Here is a 20,315-nt window from a genome sequence, read left to right as displayed (position 1 = left end):
CCAATCCAGGATGGGTGCCAAGCACTCTTGTGGTGGAGCCAAGATGTCTTGTGGTGGTGCCGACCACACCAAGACTGAGGCTAAGCACTCCTATAGTGGTGCTGAGCACTGCAAGAGTTGAGATGAGCTGTCTAGGAGTAGTGCCAAGCACTGCATCCAGAGTGTCGAGCACTCTAGGTGCTGTGTCGAGCACTCTGGCGGAACAGGGAACTCCATCGACACCGATCGAGTTCGCCTCACCTCCAAGTGACATTATTGAGTTCATGGATGCCTTCCATGAAGGTGAGGAGGTGTGGTTCCATAGGCTGGACGACATTGTCAGCGGCATAGGACCCTCAGGACTAGCTAGTCAGCTGCTCAATGACATAGAGCTACTGCTCATCAGGGCAGAGGAACCACCCATGTTCACGCTGGCCGAGCGGGATAGAAACTGGCGACGAGCGATGCTAGAGGAGATGAAGGCGATCGAGAAAAATGAGACATGGCAGCTCATCGATCCACCTCTAGGATGTCGTCCGATCAGCCTGAAGTGGGTGTACAAAGTCAAGCGGGATGAGTTTGGCGCCATTGTCAAGCACAAGTCATGCCTTGTCGCTCGAGGCTTTGTTTAGCACGAGGGCATAGACTTCAAGGAGGTCTTTGCACCGGTAGCGCGCATGGAGTCGGTCCATTTGCTACTAGCCTTGGCAGTAGCAAAGGACTGACACATCCATCACTTAGACATTAAATCAGCCTTCCTTAATGGTGAGCTGGCGGAGATGGTCTTCGTCAGGAAACCTCTAGGTTTCGCCATCAAGGGAGAGGAGTATTGGGTGCTTCAACTATGCAAGGCGCTCTACGGGCTATGGCAGGCCCCACGAGCATGGAACACCAAGCTTGATGCCATGCTGGGCGAGCTTGGGTTTCAGCGGTGTGCAAATGAGCATGCACTCTACGCGTGGCGATGGGGGAAGGAGGAACTCATGCTCGATCAGAGCACGTATGCCTCCAAGCTATTGGAGTAGAGTGGCATGGCTGAGTGCAAGCCATGCGTGACTCCAATGGAGGAGCGGCTAAAGCTGACGAAGGCCAGCACCGAGGCGAAGGTGGATGCAACACTCTATTGAAGCATCGTCAGTGGTCTACGCTACCTAGTCCACATGAGGCCGAACATTGCGTTCGCCATGGGCTACGTTAGTCGCTTCATGGAGGATCCCAGAGAAGATCATTGGGCTACGGTGAAGCAGCTACTACGCTACGTCAAGGGGACAGTAGATCAAGGGATTATCTTTCCCAAGACTGGTGGTAGTAGGCTATAGCTCACTATGTTCAGTGATGCAGACATGGCAGGGGACATCGATGGACGACGGAGCACCTCTGGCGTACTCGTCTTCCTAGAGTCAGCCCTAATTTCATGGCTATCGCTGAAACAGAAGGTGGTGGCACTATCTACGTGTGAGGCAGAGTACATAGCGGTGGCCATAGTGGCATGCCAAGTTGTGTGGCTACGCCAGCTGCTGGGTGAGTTGATCGGTGTGGAAGCTCACCCACCAGCACTGATGGTGGACAACTAGCCCGCCATCGCCCTCGTGAAGAATCTAGTTCTGCATGATCGAAGCAAACACATCGACATGAAGTTCCATTTCCTTAGGGACTGTGTCAATAGAGGGCAGATCATCATCTAGTTCATCAAAACTGGTCAACAACTTGTATACGTCCTCACCAAGCCGCTCGGACGTCTTCGACTCATGGAGCTAAAGGAGATGATCGGCATGGAGGGGGTACAAGGGATAGTCGTAGGATTAGGGGAAGAATTATTAGAATAATCTACTGCTTCTTTGTGTGAACATACAACAAGGGGAAGGCAAAGCCAAAAAGGCCCCATGATGTGATACTATAGCCGCTATAGGTGCGGGCGTCGAATGGCTCACCTACAGCACTGTAGCTACATGCAGAGGCCGGCACAGAGTCAGCCTTGTTATGTTATCTAGTTACTATTGTAGCATGCGCGCTGTACTAGGACTAGATGGATTGAGTTGTATAAATAGACTACTATGACAACTCAGTAAAGAGAGTTCAGATTTGTCATCTCCCATATAGGGCTCACTATACCAAACACTTTTTACAGCGACTACAGAAGAGTCGCTATAAGTCGTTATAGCGACCGATAATCGGTCGGTATAGCCCTTTACCAACTGACGTCATTAGACGGTGTAAGTGGCGTCGGTATAAAGTTATACCGATCGACATATTTATACCGACCGATAGTTGGATGCTCTTAGTTATACCGACACTTGATCTGTTACAATCTTTACCGACCAATGGTTTGATGGTATATATCTTTTTATCGACCAACAATCCATCGCTATGAACTGACGTGATTATATATAATTAATTTACATTTACCATATAATTTCAAACCTATTCAACATCCACACCAATCCACATTACTCATTAACCGCATAATAATCCATAGCAATTCATGTTACTCATCAATCGCATGTGGTTAGATAAACATATCTCAAGTTTCATTGAAGCCAACATTTGCACTTGTACAGTTGTACATCTTTACAAAAGAAAAAGTACATAGGCAACCTAGCTAGCATGGTCAAATGGCAGCCACATGTCATATGTTGGCTTGGACAATCTAATTAGTTCACTACAAAATGCCTCAACTCCAATTACTCAAACAAAATATCATCGGTGAGTATTTCGATTTATCTTGTTGTTGACATTATCCAACATCTCACAACCTCTAGGTCCTCCTAGCTGAACAAAGTCAGGGTGACATTTGTTAATAGAACAGAATTACATAAAGCTACAATACATCTCTGCATCGACTAAATCTAAGTCAAAAACGAATATTAAAATCATCTAGATTTTTGTAGTCTCTGTTGCAAGAAATGATAAAACATATTTGACGTTTGTTGTTAGAACGTGTCATGACCATATTTGAAAATCAAGTTGTAATAGGAGGCAAGAGGGTTATTCTTGTTGACAAACGACAACTAAACATTTTCCATTCATTTATCTGACATAAGTTAACACAGGTTAAGATAAACCATTCTACTATATCTGTTTCATAAATGGTTAAAAAATACCTATAGAGGGAAGATTGATCTTGTTCATTTGATCTTCTGAGTAGAAGGGAGTTTAGCCTCCAGTTTCTTTTCATGGACACTATTTGTTTTCTGAGGCCTTAGTGATTGGAAGTGAAGTTTGAAAATGCATCTTGAAGGAGAAAACAGTTTGAGGAGCATGATAATATGGGATATTGACTTTTATGGTGTTTTCCTGGAATATGAAGTGGAACACCACTTGCAAGATTAGTAGCTTCTTGTCAGCCTTTGCATGTAGTAAATTATTGGCAATGTTCAGATGAATATGAGATGATAGGTTAATTCTATAAGGTGACCCTGAAGTGGAGCACCACTTGCAAGATTAGTAGCTTCTTGTTAGCCTTTGCATGTAGTAAATTATTGGCAATGTTCAGATGAATATGAGATGCTAGGTTAATTCTATAAGGTGACCCTGAAGGCCTGAACATTTACTATCCCCTGTTTTGGTTGACTAACCACACAGACCATATTTGGCCTCCTAGCTGGTGTTTTGCAAGCATATGCTACTGGAATAATATTTGTACTACTCAAGTGGAATTCTGCTTTCCAATATTTACCAAATTTAATTATGATTTTACTACTTCTAAAATAGACATATAATGGATTAATAGCTAGATCTTACAGGAAACTACTTAGATTTTAGTGCTTTTAATCTATTGTCAACACTCTATAGTTTGGAAATCAGCTGAAATAAACTTAAGTCACTCAGAGGAGAAACATACCTGAAGTACCATGATTGGTTGTTGATGCCTTGCTAACCTTCATCTATCACAAATATCAATAGTTAGAAGTCTGGTCACTAATCACATATGAGAAAACAGGAAACAATGACTAGGCCAGTTTATTACTCTATTGTATGGCCATGCAATTGGCAACTTAAGAGCGTCAGCCATCTTCTCCACACCAGTATAAGGGAGAGGCAGAATTGTATCCCTTTTGATCACAACATTCACAACAACTTCACAATAATGCTTTCCAAGAGCTACACCTCCAAGAGTGGTTTTAGGATTTACTGAAATAATTGTTCCCCTAGCCACAACTGTATCAGATCTGACTACTTCATATAATATCACATCCCTTCCAATCTAAATCAAGTAATGCATCTATGAGAATTAAATTAATGATAAAGCAAATAATGCAATTATGATAAGAAACTTTGTAGCATGGATGAGAGCATTACATGTTCTTCATGTGAATGAGAGCTAGGGGCATTTACATTCATTGCCTGTGCTAGTTTGGTTGCCTAGGGTTGTGCTAGTTTGGCTACCTTAATATGTGCTGGTTTGGCTGCCTAGGGTTGTGCTGGTTTAGCTGTTTGAGGCTGTGATGGCTGGGCTGCATGGGGCTACATTGTAGGGGCTGCATTGGTGAGGCTACACTGATGAGACTGGACTTGTGAGGCTACATTGGGATGCACTACTGGGAATAGATTGGTAGGGCTATATTGAGAGGATGGGGCTGCACGGGGCTGCATTACAAGGGCGGCATTGGAAGGGCTTTGCATAGTTGGGGCTACAGTACGGCTATCCACAAGCAAGTTTTCACCCACATCAATGGCATCATTGCTCTCATTATCTTCGTAAGCTTCATCTTCTTGAAAATGAGCATCATGATATGCCTCATGAACATGTTCTGTAGATCTTGGGCTCTACAAACAAAATGGAAAAGATAATGAGATAAATCTGCACAAGGTATTAAGAGGCCAAACAACTAGCTGATGTATTGTTATAGTAGTATATACCACACGTTGTGAATTAGATCCATTCTGTGACATTACTTATGTATTTCGCCATTCTTGTGCAAACCTGTTCTCCATCATTTGCATTTAAGTCACCTTGTTGAATAAAGCAGCAGCAAATACATCACCTTGTTGAATTGTTCTTTCTGTCAACTCTGGACAGGCCTCAACAGTTGCTTTAAGTTTGCTCTACATAAATGAAATGTCAATATTTACATTCCATAAAGATTACATACTATAATTCAGCAATCATACATGAATAACTTACAATTATTGGTTCTGCATTCCTTATTGCAACACCATTTTTTCTTGTATGAGTTTTGATATAGAGTTCATCCCTTCGAGGAGGGCATCCAAGTTCATCAACCTATAAGTGTTTTAGCTTTTAGCATAAAAAATCTACACAAAGCACCTATATAAGACACAATGGGAAATAAGTAATTATAGTTCTATGTAGTATGTACCATTTCATGTCTAGAACAAGCAAAACTCTTAGTGCCCGTTGTATGATGTATCTCCAACTTAGCACGGTTCGCTTTGGCAATTTGCGTCTGAACCTAAGATAGAAATTGTTACATTATGCAAAGATATTGAACAATACAAGTTACGTATGTATATAATAAGATTAGCCATACATCACATTTAGGAGACTTCCAATCATTTATGAGAAACTTCCAATCCTCATCATTAACTCTATCACCGTGTCTTTTCTTCAATTCCTCATCTGTTAAGTTCTCATTAAAATACTGCTCCTTTAGGGTTGCCTTCAATTCCTTCCACTTCCTTGCAACAGTGATTAAAAACCAATTCTTACCAGCATCATCTATATCATAGAATTTCTGTTTTTTCATGGAAAAGTACAAACTCAGTTGTACACAAGAAAACAACATACTGCTCTAGCAGATAAATAGTGACATATTGTTCTAGTAGATAACCATATCACATGTTCTATAATATAATCTAGATGATTGCTGTGTAAAAACAACATACTGTTCTAGCATAAATAAATTGACATTTGATTGAGTTATTTTTTTGGCATCAATAAAAAATAGCATACTATTCTAGCATAAATTTACATGTACTTCATCCCAAACTGCATTCTTTTCTTCAGCATCAATAAGCCTCCAATCAGAACAATGAACTGATAATTTCTTCCTCACCAGGCAACCAATAACTCTAGAAAGTTGCCTATAATTATTCCCTACAGGCTGACCATATTCATTAAGGGTAATTATGATTTTTGGCATGTCAGGTGTCCTTGCAAATACAGCCTCCATTCTAGTGATACTCCTCCCATTCCTTTTCTTGTGTGGACTAGTGTGAACATCTGTTACAAGAAATTTTAATCATGAGAAATAGCTCAAATGACAGGACATGATATTGTTGCAATAACAAGATAGAAGACATGGTATAATACCTTCTTTGTCACATAAAAAGTCTCCAATTGATTCACAATTCAGATCTTCATCAATCCACTCGTTTATTGCACTCTCAACATAATTTCTTTCTGGGCTTGGGCACAAATTATGGTGTTTAGTTGTAGCAGCACTTGTGTGATGAGTTCTCTACAAGTAACATGATAGCATAAGCACTTGTCATTTAATATTCAAACACTAGTAACAATCTTTCTATAGAACCTTTGTTCTTCTCTTAGCTTGACCATGTTGCACTTCTGGCCTAGGAGGGATCAGGCTCACTAGCATCTCTTTGTTTCTTGCAATGTTTGCATTCCTTTCTAGTTCCATCTCGGTGAGGGGAGCATCCTCATTATTTCTTCTAGCGCTTGCCATTTTTCTCCTAAAAAATGAAAAACAAATCAGCAACCTTTTACGATCAAATAAATCACCACATTATTTAAACAAGACTTACTTTTTGGACCCCCTTTTAGATTTTTTGTCAACAATTATACCATCTATGTCTGTTCTAACAGAAGGGACAACCCCATTAATAATATCCACAATCACATTATCATTTAGATTAGGAAATGACATAATCAATCCATTATCACCATCAATGTGTTCATTATCCAAATTATCCAAGTCATACACATTAATAGGTTTTGACTGAACAGCAGCAACCCAATTACTATCGCCGACTTGATCAGGAACATAGTAAACTTGAAGTGCTTGTGAGGCTAGAATGAAAGGCTCATCTGATATCTTTTCACCTGTATTGAATAAATGCTTAAAGTTGACACTTGTGATCCCAAATTGATCAGTTTGTACCCATTTGTCCTGCACCCGGTTATCAACCCAATCACACATGAATAGCACCAGATTTCCTTTTTTATGATAGTTTACTTCAAGAATTTCCTTTAGAATACCATAATAGACCTTTTTCCTATTATAGTATTATCATTATTGCCCCTCTCAAAACTTGTTGACTCTGCAACTACAGCAACCCCACTATTTGAACAACTCTACCCTCATCATAGGATCTTGTGTGAAAATTAAATCCATTAATGTTAAAGCTACTGTACTTATGTGCAGTCATCGTTGGCCCCTTGGCCAAAATTTTAATCTCATCTGTTGCTTCCTCATCCATTTCTTCCACCTGTATTCATGAAAACCTGCTATTAACCTAAATGTGAAATCCATGTAAAGTTACATTTACTGAGATTTCTTCTTACTTACATGCAACCTGAACCACTCATGAAAGGATGAATGATGCATGCGGTTGATGTCTCGTTTATTTTGAACACCAATTGAGGATAGATATTGAGCATGCTTGCTGTGAATGTGTTATTTTATCAGTTGAGCAGGCGATGGAAATTGATCAAATGAAATGTTAAATAATTGAGATGTCTTACTCCAAGTAAGGTCCTATATCAGCATAGTTGAATAGAACATATCTATGAGCTTGTAGCCATGTCTTGTGATCTATAGTCACCGCACACTTTCCAGCCAATCCTCGACCAATGTTACGGAAGAAAGGAGTTGTGCTACAATCTTCATGATTTATAATTTGATGGTTCAATTGATTTGCACCATGTAGATAGCGAGAACAAAGTGTAAGGCACTCAGTAAACATAGACCACTCCATAATTGATCCCTCAAGGTGACTTTTTGTATGAATAGAACCCTTTAATCGCATTAGATATCTATATAAAAACAAAAGGCACATTGACAATGTTATAAAAATAGTAGGTACTTAAACCTTCAACTATGTTACAATATTTAGATGTCTAAAAAGATTACCTCTCTACAGGCCACATGCTGCGAAAATGAACTGGACCAACTATTCTTGCTTGGGCAGGAAGATGCACCATCAAGTGTATCATAATATCAAAAAAGGAAGGAAGAAATATAGTCTCAAGAAGGCTCAAGGTTTTAGCTATATCAGCCTCTAGACTTTCCATATCACTTATTCGAATGATAGGTGAGCTAAGTTTTTTGAAAAAAAATTACTTATACGAATGACTGCAGCACTGACCATTTCAAGCAATATCCTTCTCATAGCAAGTGGCAGCAAGTGTTGTAGAATAATATAGCTCTCATGACTCTTTAGTCCAAATATCTTTTTCTCATTAACATGTATATTATGTCGTATATCAGATGCATAACCATCAGGAAACTTGACCCCTTTTAGTATTTGACAAAATATTTTTTTCTCATCCGAACTCATTGAGTATGGTGCGGCTGGTAAATATATTTGGTCATCCATGTCAATAGGGTGACGATCAATTCTAATACCTAGAGCTTGAAGGTCGAGGCGAGAATTCAGATTATCCTTAGACTTCCCATCTGTGCCCATGAATGTATTAAGTAAGCTTTCACTCACATTTTTTCCTATGTGCATGAAATCAAAATTATGACACAACATCAAATCTTTCCAATATGGAAGTAAGAACCAAATAGATCTCCTTTTGTAAATTACTAAGGGCTCCCCTTCCTTACGTCTCTTCCTAGTTGGTTTCTTTCTAGATGGATCCTTACCAAAACTATTACTATGATCTTTAGTGCACTCCAAAATTTCCTCTCCGAAAAGTGGTTTAGGTGCTGGCCTAAACTCAGTTGTACCACCAAATTTATTGGCATCAAACCTAAATGGGTGATTTTCATGCAAGAATCTTCTATGACCCATATAGCAAGTCTTGCTACCATTACCAAGTCTAAGTGAATCTGTAAAGAAGTGACAATCTGGACATGCAGCTTCACCAGATGTGATAGATCCGGACACATATCCTAGACCAGGGAAATCAGTAATAGTCCACAATACTACTGCCCGCAACTGAAAGTACTCGCCCCTTGAAGCATCATAAGTTCTAACACCATGTTCAAACATATCTAACAAGTCATAAATAAGTGGCTGACAATAGAGATCCATATCACTGCCAGGAGCATTTCTACTAGGAATCAGATAAGATAGGATGAAATTTGATTGCTTCATGCACATTGAAGGTGGAAAGTTGAAGGGAATACAAATACTAGGCCAAACACTATAGCTAACATTCATGGTTCTAAATGGATTAAAACCATCAGTGGCGAATGCTAGATGTATGTTTCGGCTATCTATAGCAAACTGTGGATGCTTTTTATCAAAGGCCTCCCATAGAGGTGAATCTGCAGGTGGCCTTAGTAGACCATCCTTTTTTCGGTCTTCATTGTGCCATCTTGTTAGCCTTGCTGTTTTTAGGACAAAATAACCTTTTGAGTTGTTTCTTTATAGGAAAGTAATGAAGAACCTTCCTAGGAACCTTATGAACATGTTTCCCATCTAAACTCTTCCTTTCTGATTTCCATCGTGAAACTTTACATTTTGGACACATTCAAATCCACATTCCCCTTCCAATAGAGAATGCAATCATTTTCACATGCATGAATACTATTGTAACCAATTCCAATGGATTTCACCAATTTATTAGCTTCATGAAATGTTCTAGGTAGTGTTGAACCCTTAGGAAGTGCATCATTAAGTAGATCTAAAAGCAGATTAATAGATCTATCAGACCATCCTCCAAGGAGTTTGATATGGAGAAAATCTAATTAGGAACCTTAGTTGTGTATATTTCTTGCAATTTGGGTACAACTCCTTGTTATTTTCTGCTACCAACTTATCAAGGGCAACTAGTTCAGGACAAGGCTCTAGAGTAGAACCGTTGTCCTCAAAATCTCCTCTATCATCCAAACTAGCAACTAAGTCTCTAAGAAAATTAGATATATCATCATCCTCACTAGAATCCTCTATAAACTCAGCATCATCATAATTCCCATCATCATGATTCACATGATTCATTGAAGAGCTACCTTCTCCATGTAAGGTCCATGTTCTATACCCTTTTAGAAACCCATCACATATCAAGTGCTCATGGACTTCACTTGCCTCTTTCCAAAATGAGTTAACACACTTTCTACAAGGACATAATATCTTGCTGTCTACCGCTGAATTCCTAAATGCAAAAGCTAAGAAACTATTCACCCCTTGCAAATATGTCTTGGTGTGCCTATATGAAAATTTTAGGTTAAATTCCATTTTACCTAAAAATAGCACTCTCAGTAGTTGTGAAGTTATTATCTTTTACCTAGCATTATCATCAATCCATATTTTATCCATCATCAACCTTTATGCAAGAGATCCAGCAGCTTACAATATTAAATAAAAAACACATCACAAGCATTGAAATAGTTGCATACTTTGACAATACTAAAAAAAGATGAATAGCTAGCGAAAGGTAGGACCCTTCCGATGGAAACAAGGAGAGCTGCTGCCACAATATTGTTCGAACATCTTCTCAAGGTGTGCAAGTAGAACTACCTGTTGTCCAGCAGCAGCAACACCACGCTCAACACCTACGCCCATACAATGAGAGTTGTTGAACAAGATAAAATCACAGAACATAGGAACTGAAAATATATATATATATGCATCTATCCTAACACAGCAGTTTAGTTCTATACTTATGACCTAAAATTGCTGAAGGCTTGGTCCACAGCACGTTTTCACAGCAAGCAACCAACACCACAGCACAAGCAGACTAGCAAAGTGAGTTTCAGCCAATGGAGAAGCTGCCCTTGCACGTCGTCAAGCACTGTCCAAGAAAGCAAAAAGATTAATGACATTTAGCTAAAACTAATTCATTCAAAATTAAAAATGAATCTTTAAGACTGCTGAGACTAAAGTCTAAAGAAAATCACTGCTCGGAGTGAGCGACTATTGAAAATGAAGCCTGACACCACACGGTTGGAGACTACGGCTCCCAGCTGGGCGTGGCCCTCCTACGTGGCGCGGCCCTGCTGCTAGGCGTGGTGGTGTGGCCACTTGTTCGTGTGTAGAACCTGGGAGTAGCAGCAGTGTGGACCCTTGGGAGCGATACGGACCCCTGCAGCAGCAGCGGTGCAGACCCCTGGGAGCGGCGCGGCACCCTACAGCAGCGGCAGCATGGACCCCTATAGTAGTGGTGGTGCGCCCCCCTAGAAGCAACGTAGAACCCTACAGTAGCAGCGGCATGGCCCCCTGGGAGTGGCGCGGACCCCTACAGTAGCGATGGCGCGTACCCCTACAGCATCGACGACGCAGCCCCCTAGGAGTGTCGCGGCACCCTGTAGCAGCGGCGGTGCGGACCCTTGCAGCAGCAGTTGCACGACGCCCTAGGAGCAGCACGGACCCCTACAGCAGCAGCGGCACGGCCCCCTAGGAGCGGCGTGGAACCCTGCAGCAGCGGTGCCACGGACCCCTAGGAGCGGCGCGGCACCCTATAGCAGTGACGGTGCGGACCCCTACAGCAGCAGCGGCATGGCGCCCTAGGAGTGGCGCGGAACCCTAGGAGCTATGTGGTCGCCTGTAGTGGCGTGGCCCCTGACCGTGCGTGGTGGTGATTTGGGATCCCCTGACCATGCGTGGTGGTGATTTGGGATGGAAGGATGGGTCGCAGTGTTTTTTTCATGGATGGAAGGGGATAAGGTCATAAGGGGAGCACGAGCCAGAAAAAAAAAATGGCGGCCTTGAATTTTTTTTACACACATACCAGGGTTTTGGAGATTCGGTTAGCAAATTTTTAGCGCGAATCGGTAGCTGCAGCGTGCTAGATTTTAGCTCTATATATACCGATCGACTATCCAACATTATTACTGACCTATAGTGATCGACAGTACGACTCTATCTATAGCGACCGATGTATGGCCGCTGAAGGCGCCTTTACCGACGGATGGTTCGTTGGAATTCTTTACCGACCAATGTTACATCGCTAAATAACTAGTTTTAGCGATCGATGTCTGACGCTAATTCTAGTGTGTGGTATAGTGGCTTCGGCCAACACTGGTGTCTTGTACTGTATGTGTATGCTCTGTTCTCCCTCTTCTTCAACCTCTAGCCATAGTGTGTGAGGACGGACAATGCTTGTTTGTGGTCGGCTTAGCTAGTGGGTGCTCGGTAACACTAGTGGGTGATCAGCAAGACTAGTGAGTGGTTCACTCACCTAAGCCAGTGATCCTATGGGCTAACTAGGAGCTCACACATCAACACCTTCAGAAGTAAGCTTCCTAGGGCTAGCTTCTTCTGCTGATAGAAGTTATATTTGTGCTTATTGTCCCCTTTAAGGATGTAAAACTTGATAGATGTCATAGTATGATAGGCTTTAAGTTACCTTAACATTTGCTAGGTTCTGAGGGTTTCATTTTTACATTGGACTACACATATCAACCAATGGTTATGATACTACCTGTTAGCACAATGTAATTATAGTAGGCTGATGTATTTATGGTAGGCTACCCTTGATTGATTGTGTCTGTATTTATGGTAGGCTACACCTTGATTGATTGTGCCTGTAATCTTGCCTGTGTGGTTGGCTGCATGCCACCCTGGCTATATGTACACCTATACAAGATATGAAGGTCAAGGTATTCTAATCACGTTTACATGGTATCAATCGCGATTACAATTTGCTACTCTTCCACAACCCTCACCAGCCGCCGATCCGATCGCAGCCCCCACCGCTGACACCGTCACTGGGCGCATCGCTAGTCCCATCGCCTATGCCTCCACCAGATCACCGGCCCCTGTTGTTGACCTTATCACTAGGTGCCGTCGCTAGTCTGCTAGCCTACCACGCTGGTTTCCTGATGGCGGATGACGCTGACGCTGCTGCGGCCGCGGCCGCCGCCAAGGAAGTCGAAGATCGCCATCTCGCCACGGCCACCGAAGAACGTTGCCTCACGACTGAGGCCGAAGCCCATGCTGAAGAAGCACACTATGCCGAGGAGGCCCGTCTCCTCGCCGTTGCACTGGACACGTACGAGAGCACCCACAAGGCCCTTTGGGCACATGCCACTACCATTATCAACATCGAGGCCCTCATCCCTGTCGTCCTCGATCATGCCACAAACACCTACAGCAAGTGGCATAGCATGTTCCTCACCGTCCTTGGCAAATATGCCCTGACTCACCATGTTCTCGATGACGAGGCCTTCCCCTCGCGCCCGGCATGGGTGCAGGCAGATTGCGTCATCTTGACATGGATCTATGGCACTGTCTCCAAGGATCTACAGTAGTCCCTGATGATGCGATAGTGACCCACTTATGGTGCCTGGTGCTACCTCGAGGATGAGTTCCTCGGCCAGCGGGAGTCCCATGTGCTCCTCCTCGAAACGTAGTTCCACAACTTCCGCCAAGACGCCAGAGCATCACCGACTATTGTTGCCGTCTCGAGTCAATGGCCACCTCTTTCGTCGAGTTCAGCGACCCCATCAGCGATTGACAGCTAGTGCTCATGCTCCTCCGTGGCTTGAGTGGCAAGTTTCACCATATGGTGTCCATCCTCAAGATGCATCACCTGTTCTCGACATTTGTAGAGGCCCGGACACACCTCCTGCTGGAGGAGATGGAGATCGACGCCCGGCCACCATCACCGCTATCCGCTCTCATTGCTGCCACTCCGCGCTCAATGGTGCCTAGGGCACCAGTGCCTCCACGCCTAGGGACGTTCCCCCTGTGTGTCCTCCTAGTGCACCCATTGGTGGCCAGCGCAATGGTCACCATCATGGATGCGGTGGACGCGGCAGCCCATCAGCACCCCTTGGTGGTGCGGCCCTAGGTGTGCACAACGGCATGCACCCGTCCTTCATGCATTCGTGGGCTGGCACCATACAGATGTGGCCCTACGACCGGTCTAGGCGCCCTCCACTGGCGCCTCCTGCATTCACCGTCGTTCCTCAGTATGGTGGTTTCGGTGGCGCATATGGTGGTACCTACAACCCTCTGCCTCCTTAGTATGACCTGTCCTTTAGGAGCATTAGCTCGTACTATGGGGGAGCCACGCCTCCACTACCGGCACTGTCGGCCTTCCAAGCGCCCTCACCGGCCCACCAGGTCACTCCAGCGGTGCCCTAGAATCCTACCCATTGGGTCTCATGGCATCAGGACTCCTTGGCGCACTCCTTCAACACCATAACGCTCCACCCACCGGCTCCATCACCCGAGTGGTACGCCAATTCAGGGGCTGGTTCCCACATGACCACGGACGCTGGTAAACTCTCTACCATTTCCCCACCTTTTTCATCTACTCCTTCATCTATCGTTGTGGGAAATGGTGCACTACTTCCTATCACTGCCACTGGATCACACACTTTTTCTTTCACAGGTCGCAATCTTGTTCTTAATGATGTTTTGGTGTCTCCCAACATTATTAAGAATCTGATTTCTATCCGTCGTTTTACCACCGATAATAATTGTTCCATCGAATTTTATCCTTTTGGCCTTTCTGTGAAGGACTTGCACACCAGGAACGTGATCGCTAGGTGCAATAGATCTGGCGACATCTACCCATTCTACCTCACCTCCACCAGCGCCACCACGTTCCCCACCGCTCCCACTTCCCTTTGGCATCGTCGTCTCAGGCATCTTGGGCGTGAAGCTCTGTCCAAACTTATCAGTTCTAGTGTTATTTCTTGTAATAAGGATGATCTAGACCACATATGTCATGCGTACCAACTTGGTCGTCATGTGCGTCTTCCTTTCAGTTCCTCTAGCCCTCGGGTTGTTCATAATTTTAATTTAATACACTATGATCTCTGGACATCTCCGATTGTTAGTGTGTCAGGCTATAAGTATTACCTTGTTATTCTTGATGACTGCTCACACTACATGTGGACCTTTCCTCTTCGCCTCAAATCCGAGACTTTTTCTGTTCTTTCTAACTTTTTTGCTCATATTCGCACGCAGTTTGGCACTACCATCAAGAGCGTCCAATGCGATAATGGTCGAGAATTCGAGCATTCTCAGGCCCGTCTGTTCTTCCTCTCCCATGGTGTTGCACTCCGCATGTCGTGTCCATATACATCCCAACAAAATGGAAAAGCAGAATGTTCTATTCGCACCATCAATAACATTCTGCGTTCCCTTTTGTTTCAGGCGAGCCTCCCTCCGGTTTACTGGGTTGAGGCCCTTCACACTACGACATATCTTGTGAACCGACTCCCCACTAAAACCCTCACTTTTTCGACCCCTCACACCTCTCTTTATTCCACTCAGCCCTCTTACGCCCATCTTTGGGTTTTCGGCTGTGCCTGCTATCCCAACACGTCATCCACAGCACCTCACAAACTCGCCCCCCATTCCTCTTTATGTGTTTTCCTTGGGTATTCCTCGGAACGCAAGGGCTATCGGTGTCTTGAACTCCAATCCAATCGCATTCTCATCTCTTGACATGTCATTTTTTATGAATCTTTTTTTCCTTTCTCTGCCATGTCCACCACGCCCATGGCATCCTCCGCCCTGGATTTTTTAGTTGATGAACATGATTTTACCGCTCCCTTCCCTAGAGCCCGTGCTATGCTTGTAGGTCTTCCACCATCAGCTGTCGCCGTGCCGCATGCTGTGCATGGCCCTATGCACGTGCGTGGCCCTGTAGCCGCACCTGTAGGTTCATCACCATCGGTGCATGGCCCTATGCAAGTGCATGGTCCTGTAGCCATGCCCCTATGCTGTAGTCGCCTGGGCCACTACTGCCCAGTTCTACTATGCTGCCCTAGCCGACCAGCGCTGTTGTCAGCCGCGCTGCCGCCTCATCCTCAACGGCGCCTCCGAGTGCTGTCGGTTCTACTACCCCTGATGCTCATGCGCAGGTTGTTGCCAGCGGCACCAGCCACACTACTGCCACCAGGACAATCTCCATTACCCCGGTCACCAATGCGCATTCCATGCGCACACGTGGCAAGGCTGGCATTGCGTAGCCCGTGGATCGTCTAAACCTCCATGCTATGTCCATGTCACCATTGCCGCGCTCTGTTCGGGATGCTCTGTCAGATCTCAATTGGCGTGCTGCTATGCAAGCTGAGTATGATGCACTTCTCGCCAATGACACCTGGAGTCTTGTTCCTCGGCCCCCTGGCGTCAATCTGGTAACCGGCAAGTGGATTTATCGTAATAAACTACTCGTCGATGGTTCTCTTGATCACTACAAGGCTTGTTGGGTTCTACGGGATTTCACACAGTGCCCCGGTATTGATTATGATGAAACTTTCAGTCTAGTGGTCAAGCCAGTGATAGTTCAGGTGGTTCTGTCCTTGGCCATCTCTCAGCATTGGCCCATTCATTAGCTTGATGTCAAGAATGCATTTTTACATGGCACTCTGACAGAGACAGTCTACTATGTCCAACCTTCCGGTTTTGTTGACTCGTCCCGTCCGGATTTTGTCTGTCCACTCAACAAATCTCTTTATGGTATGAAGCAGGCTCCTCATGCTTGGCATACTAGGTTTGCCACACACCTCCTGTCCCTTGGGTTTGTTGAGGCCAAGTCAGATACTTTGTTGTTTACATATCATCGACACCGCCTATCTGCTATTATATGTGTGATGGCATTGTTCTCACTGCCTCCTCAGTTGGGTTTCTTCAACATATCATTGCCGCCTTACAGTGTGAGTTTGCTATGACAGACATGGGCTATCTTCATCATTTTCTTGGTGTTTCCGTCGCACACTATGACGACGGTTTATTCCTCTCTCAGCGGCAGTATACTCTAGATATTTTGCAGTGCGCTGGGATGAGTGCTTGCAAGCCTTGCAGCACACCCGTCGACCTGCACTCCAAATTGTCTGTAGATGGTCCTCCAGTTGCTGACTCCACACACTACCACAGTTTAGCTAGCGCTCTCTAGTATCTGACATTGCCTATGCCGTCCAGTAGATCTGTCTCTATATGAATAATCCTCGAGAGCCACACCTTGCTGCTCTCAAACGGATCTTACGCTACTTACAGGGCACACCGTCACTTGGCTTGACTCTGCGCCTCTCGTCACCTGCTGAGCTTGTTTCTATACTGATGCTGACTGGGTCGGCTGCCTCGACACTCGTCGATCGACCTCTGGCTATGCAGTGTTCCTCGGGGATAATCTGGTGTCCTGGTCCTCCAAGCGTCAACACACAGTCTCTCGTTCGAGTGCAGAGGCCGAGTATCGAGCTGTGGCAAATGGTGTCGCTGAAGCTTCTTGGCTGCGTCAGTTACTCATGGAGCTTCGCCACCCACCTCGCCGAGCCACGTTGGTCTATTGTGATAACATTAGTGCTGTCTACCTCTCCACCAACCCAGTCCAGCATCAGCGCACGAAGCATGTTGAGATTGATCTCCATTTTGTTCGGGAGCGAGTCGCCCTTGGCCAAGTTCGGGTTCTTCATGTCCCAATGACATCTCAGTACGCCGACGTCTTCACCAAGGGTCTCCCAACCTCTGTGTTTCAGGAGTTTCGATCCAGCCTGAACGTTCGTTGTGCTCTCGTTCCGACTGCGGGGGAGTGTTAGCACAATGTAATTATAGTAGGCTGATGTATTTATGGTAGGCTACCCTTAATTGATTGTGTCTGTATTTATGGTAGGCTACCCTTGATTGATTGTGCCTGTAATCTTGCCTGTTTGGTTGGCTGCATGCCACCCCAGCTATATATACACCTGTACAAGATATGAATGTCAAGGTATTCTAATCACGTTTACACTACCAGCCAGAGGAGTTCATTTTTATTGTATGTAATAATATTGGTCCCGTGATGTGACTTACTGGAAATTGTAGAAAAATTATCTACATTTTACTGCAACATAAACTGTCTATTAATCCCCCTCTACGATTTAATTAATCCATGAATATAGGAGAAACGACCCGTGGTTTGCAGCCCTTGGAAGGAAGTGTATCCATATCACTTGGGGCGATCGAGGAACAATCTCTCTCGAGGTTTGTCTCCTGCCACTTCCACTTAGCATCGGAATGGATTTATTCTAATCAGTTTTTCATTTTCTCATACTATAGGGCCTTGGTTTGCAAGTTGTGAACAATGTTGATGATGCAGAGTTTATATTAGCCCACGGTACTTAAGCCCTTGCTTCACCGTCTGGTGATCCTCTTCCCAAAAGTCTCGAGGAGCTTGAGCAGGTTCTAATGCGTGGCCTAGAAAAGCTACTTCCAATGGTGGTAGCTAATCCAGATTATGTCACTGTTGAAGCTCGAGATCTCCGTGTCATGCCTGGTTTTTTTTTCTCGAACACGCTGGACAGATGTGTATCATTATAGAGTAGAGAGGAAAAAGGAGGAAAGAATCCCATACAAAGCAACCTCTTTACCTCACCTAGGAGATAAGAGAAGGTTCAACAAAGCACCAAAGTTAATCACCTAATGTATATGTAAACAATGAACCGACCTTACTAAAAACACTCACACTAGACCCTCTCCGCGACGAAAAAAAAACTAGCTCCTGGAGTTTTTAGGCACCAGAGCCTCAACTCATCCAGTGTTTTAAAGGCGACTAGGCGTCCAGGCCGGTGCTAGGTCGCCTGGACGCCTAGGCGACAAGGCACCACTATTTTCCCAAGGCGAGCTGGGTACGTCTGGACGTCTAGGCGACACCTTTAAAACATTGAACTCATCTTTAAAGAAGTGTTGGGTCCGTTCGCTGGTCAGGAAGTTCCAGACCAGCCGGCTGCTCCCCCTTGTATTTTACTTTTCATCAAACCAGCCGAACAGTGTTTCTCTCTCATACAACCAGCCAGTTTCAGCCAAGTTTCAGACCAGCGAACGGGGCCGTTGTGCTGATGGCAGCAATGGGGTTGCACAAAAAAAAACTGTTCCTGTTATTCCATAGGGCCCAAGCTCCCTGGATTACTGCACACTGTTAAAACCCTTTCTTTTGGACTTCTCAACTTTTTTTGCATGCTTTTATCCACCACTCGTGTGTTGTTTCATGGCTTATGATCATGATGTTAAGTATTACTCCTATGTCGCTTAGCTTAAAATGAATCTGAATGGCTGCACTACCAATTTAGATATTGCTTAACTATAAGAGTATGATGTAAAGCTTTTGCTTTGCTTAGTATGTAAGCCTATGTTGCCTTTAATTTGTACATTTCTGGTTATTCACTCAAATGCAATCTCTCCTTTTAGGCACTCTGGCAGCTAAATATGAGAGTCTTGGTGGTGAAGTGAAATGGATGGGGAAGCCTGATAAGGTATTCAACTAACCATTGCATGTCTACTTATGTAGATTAAAGAACAATGCAACTGCATCTTTTCTGCATGTTCGAGAAAAGAAAAGGAACCATTCAACTCTATCTGCATGCAGCACCGGAGCTTAATCGAGGGACATGGCTCCTCCTCAGTCTTCAGATTTCTCAAGAAATCACTTGATTTTATTCAACAATTTGTTAAGCATAACTTGATTTAGCTTGCCCCCCCCCCCCCCCCCCCCCCCATATCTGTCATCAAGCCACATCAGCATCAGCATGATACTTAAGTTGCAATGGCACCCGAAGAATATGATGAACCACACGCTAGTGCACCCTTCTATAGTTTTTTCCTTGCTAAAATTTTGTTCTTGTGTGGTAGGTGCGGAGAACCTTTTGTGTTAGCTACTAATGTGTTATGTTTTGTCAGGTGATCTATACATCAGCGATGTCCCTAGCAGGTGTTGATGCTCATGAATGTATCATGGTGGGTGATTCACTGCACTACGACATCAAAGGAGCAAATGCGTCAGGAATCGCGTCTGCGTTCATTACTGGTGGGATTCATTCAGATGAACTTGGACTCGTTGAATTTGGAGAAACTGCTGGGGAGGATGCCATCAATTCACTGTGTAGCAAGCATGGATCATATCCTTCTTATGTTTTGCCTTCATTCACGTGGTAGAAACACGATCTATATATTTTGTTTTAGGTGCACTGGAAAGTGATTTTAGGCAGATATTTTTATGGAAATGCCACACGAGAATCAATACATTGGAGGTATCATTGTACTTAATAATTACTGTGGTTGTTCGATAATCGCTGTTAATTTGATAGATAGAAGCTGGATGTATCTATGCTACGGCGTTAAGAGTTTGAGAAATAAGGGATACCGGAAACAATAATCCAAATGAGGCATTGCTTATTTCAGTTCAGCACAGCAATCAGTATGTGATTACTGAATAGATTTCAGGACAATCCAGCTAGGATGTTGATTTCCTTGTGATACTCTCATTTCAGTTTCTCTAATCTTTCTAAAATGTGACCTGGCAGCTGAAAAAA

At 44.1% G+C, this 20,315-nt stretch overlaps 2 protein-coding genes and 1 pseudogene across 2 annotated transcripts; 1 reads left to right on the top strand and 2 right to left on the bottom strand.

Moving 5' to 3' along the window:
• Nucleotides 1-3,803: 3,803 nt before the first annotated feature.
• On the bottom strand, nt 3,804-6,113 carry LOC136501893 (uncharacterized). The gene is made up of 7 exons (XM_066497420.1): nt 5,913-6,113; nt 5,301-5,393; nt 5,105-5,203; nt 4,933-5,025; nt 4,648-4,746; nt 3,947-4,183; nt 3,804-3,863 (listed from the first exon to the last, which is right to left on the bottom strand). The coding sequence occupies exons 1-7, from the start codon at nt 6,111-6,113 to the stop codon at nt 3,804-3,806; spliced, it is 882 nt and encodes a 293-aa protein (XP_066353517.1).
• Nucleotides 6,114-6,464: 351 nt separating this feature from the next.
• On the bottom strand, nt 6,465-10,308 carry LOC136501892 (uncharacterized; annotated as a pseudogene).
• Nucleotides 10,309-17,450: 7,142 nt separating this feature from the next.
• On the top strand, nt 17,451-19,938 carry LOC136500104 (uncharacterized). Its single transcript, XM_066495513.1, has 4 exons — nt 17,451-17,528; nt 18,067-18,124; nt 19,195-19,259; nt 19,684-19,938. The coding sequence occupies exons 1-4, from the start codon at nt 17,451-17,453 to the stop codon at nt 19,936-19,938; spliced, it is 456 nt and encodes a 151-aa protein (XP_066351610.1).
• Nucleotides 19,939-20,315: the final 377 nt, after the last annotated feature.

This window comes from Miscanthus floridulus, chromosome 13 (assembly GCF_019320115.1).
Source record: "Miscanthus floridulus cultivar M001 chromosome 13, ASM1932011v1, whole genome shotgun sequence".
NCBI lineage: Eukaryota > Viridiplantae > Streptophyta > Magnoliopsida > Poales > Poaceae > Miscanthus > Miscanthus floridulus.
Note: the sequence above shows the minus strand (reverse complement) of the source record. Positions and strands in the feature narration are given on the sequence as shown.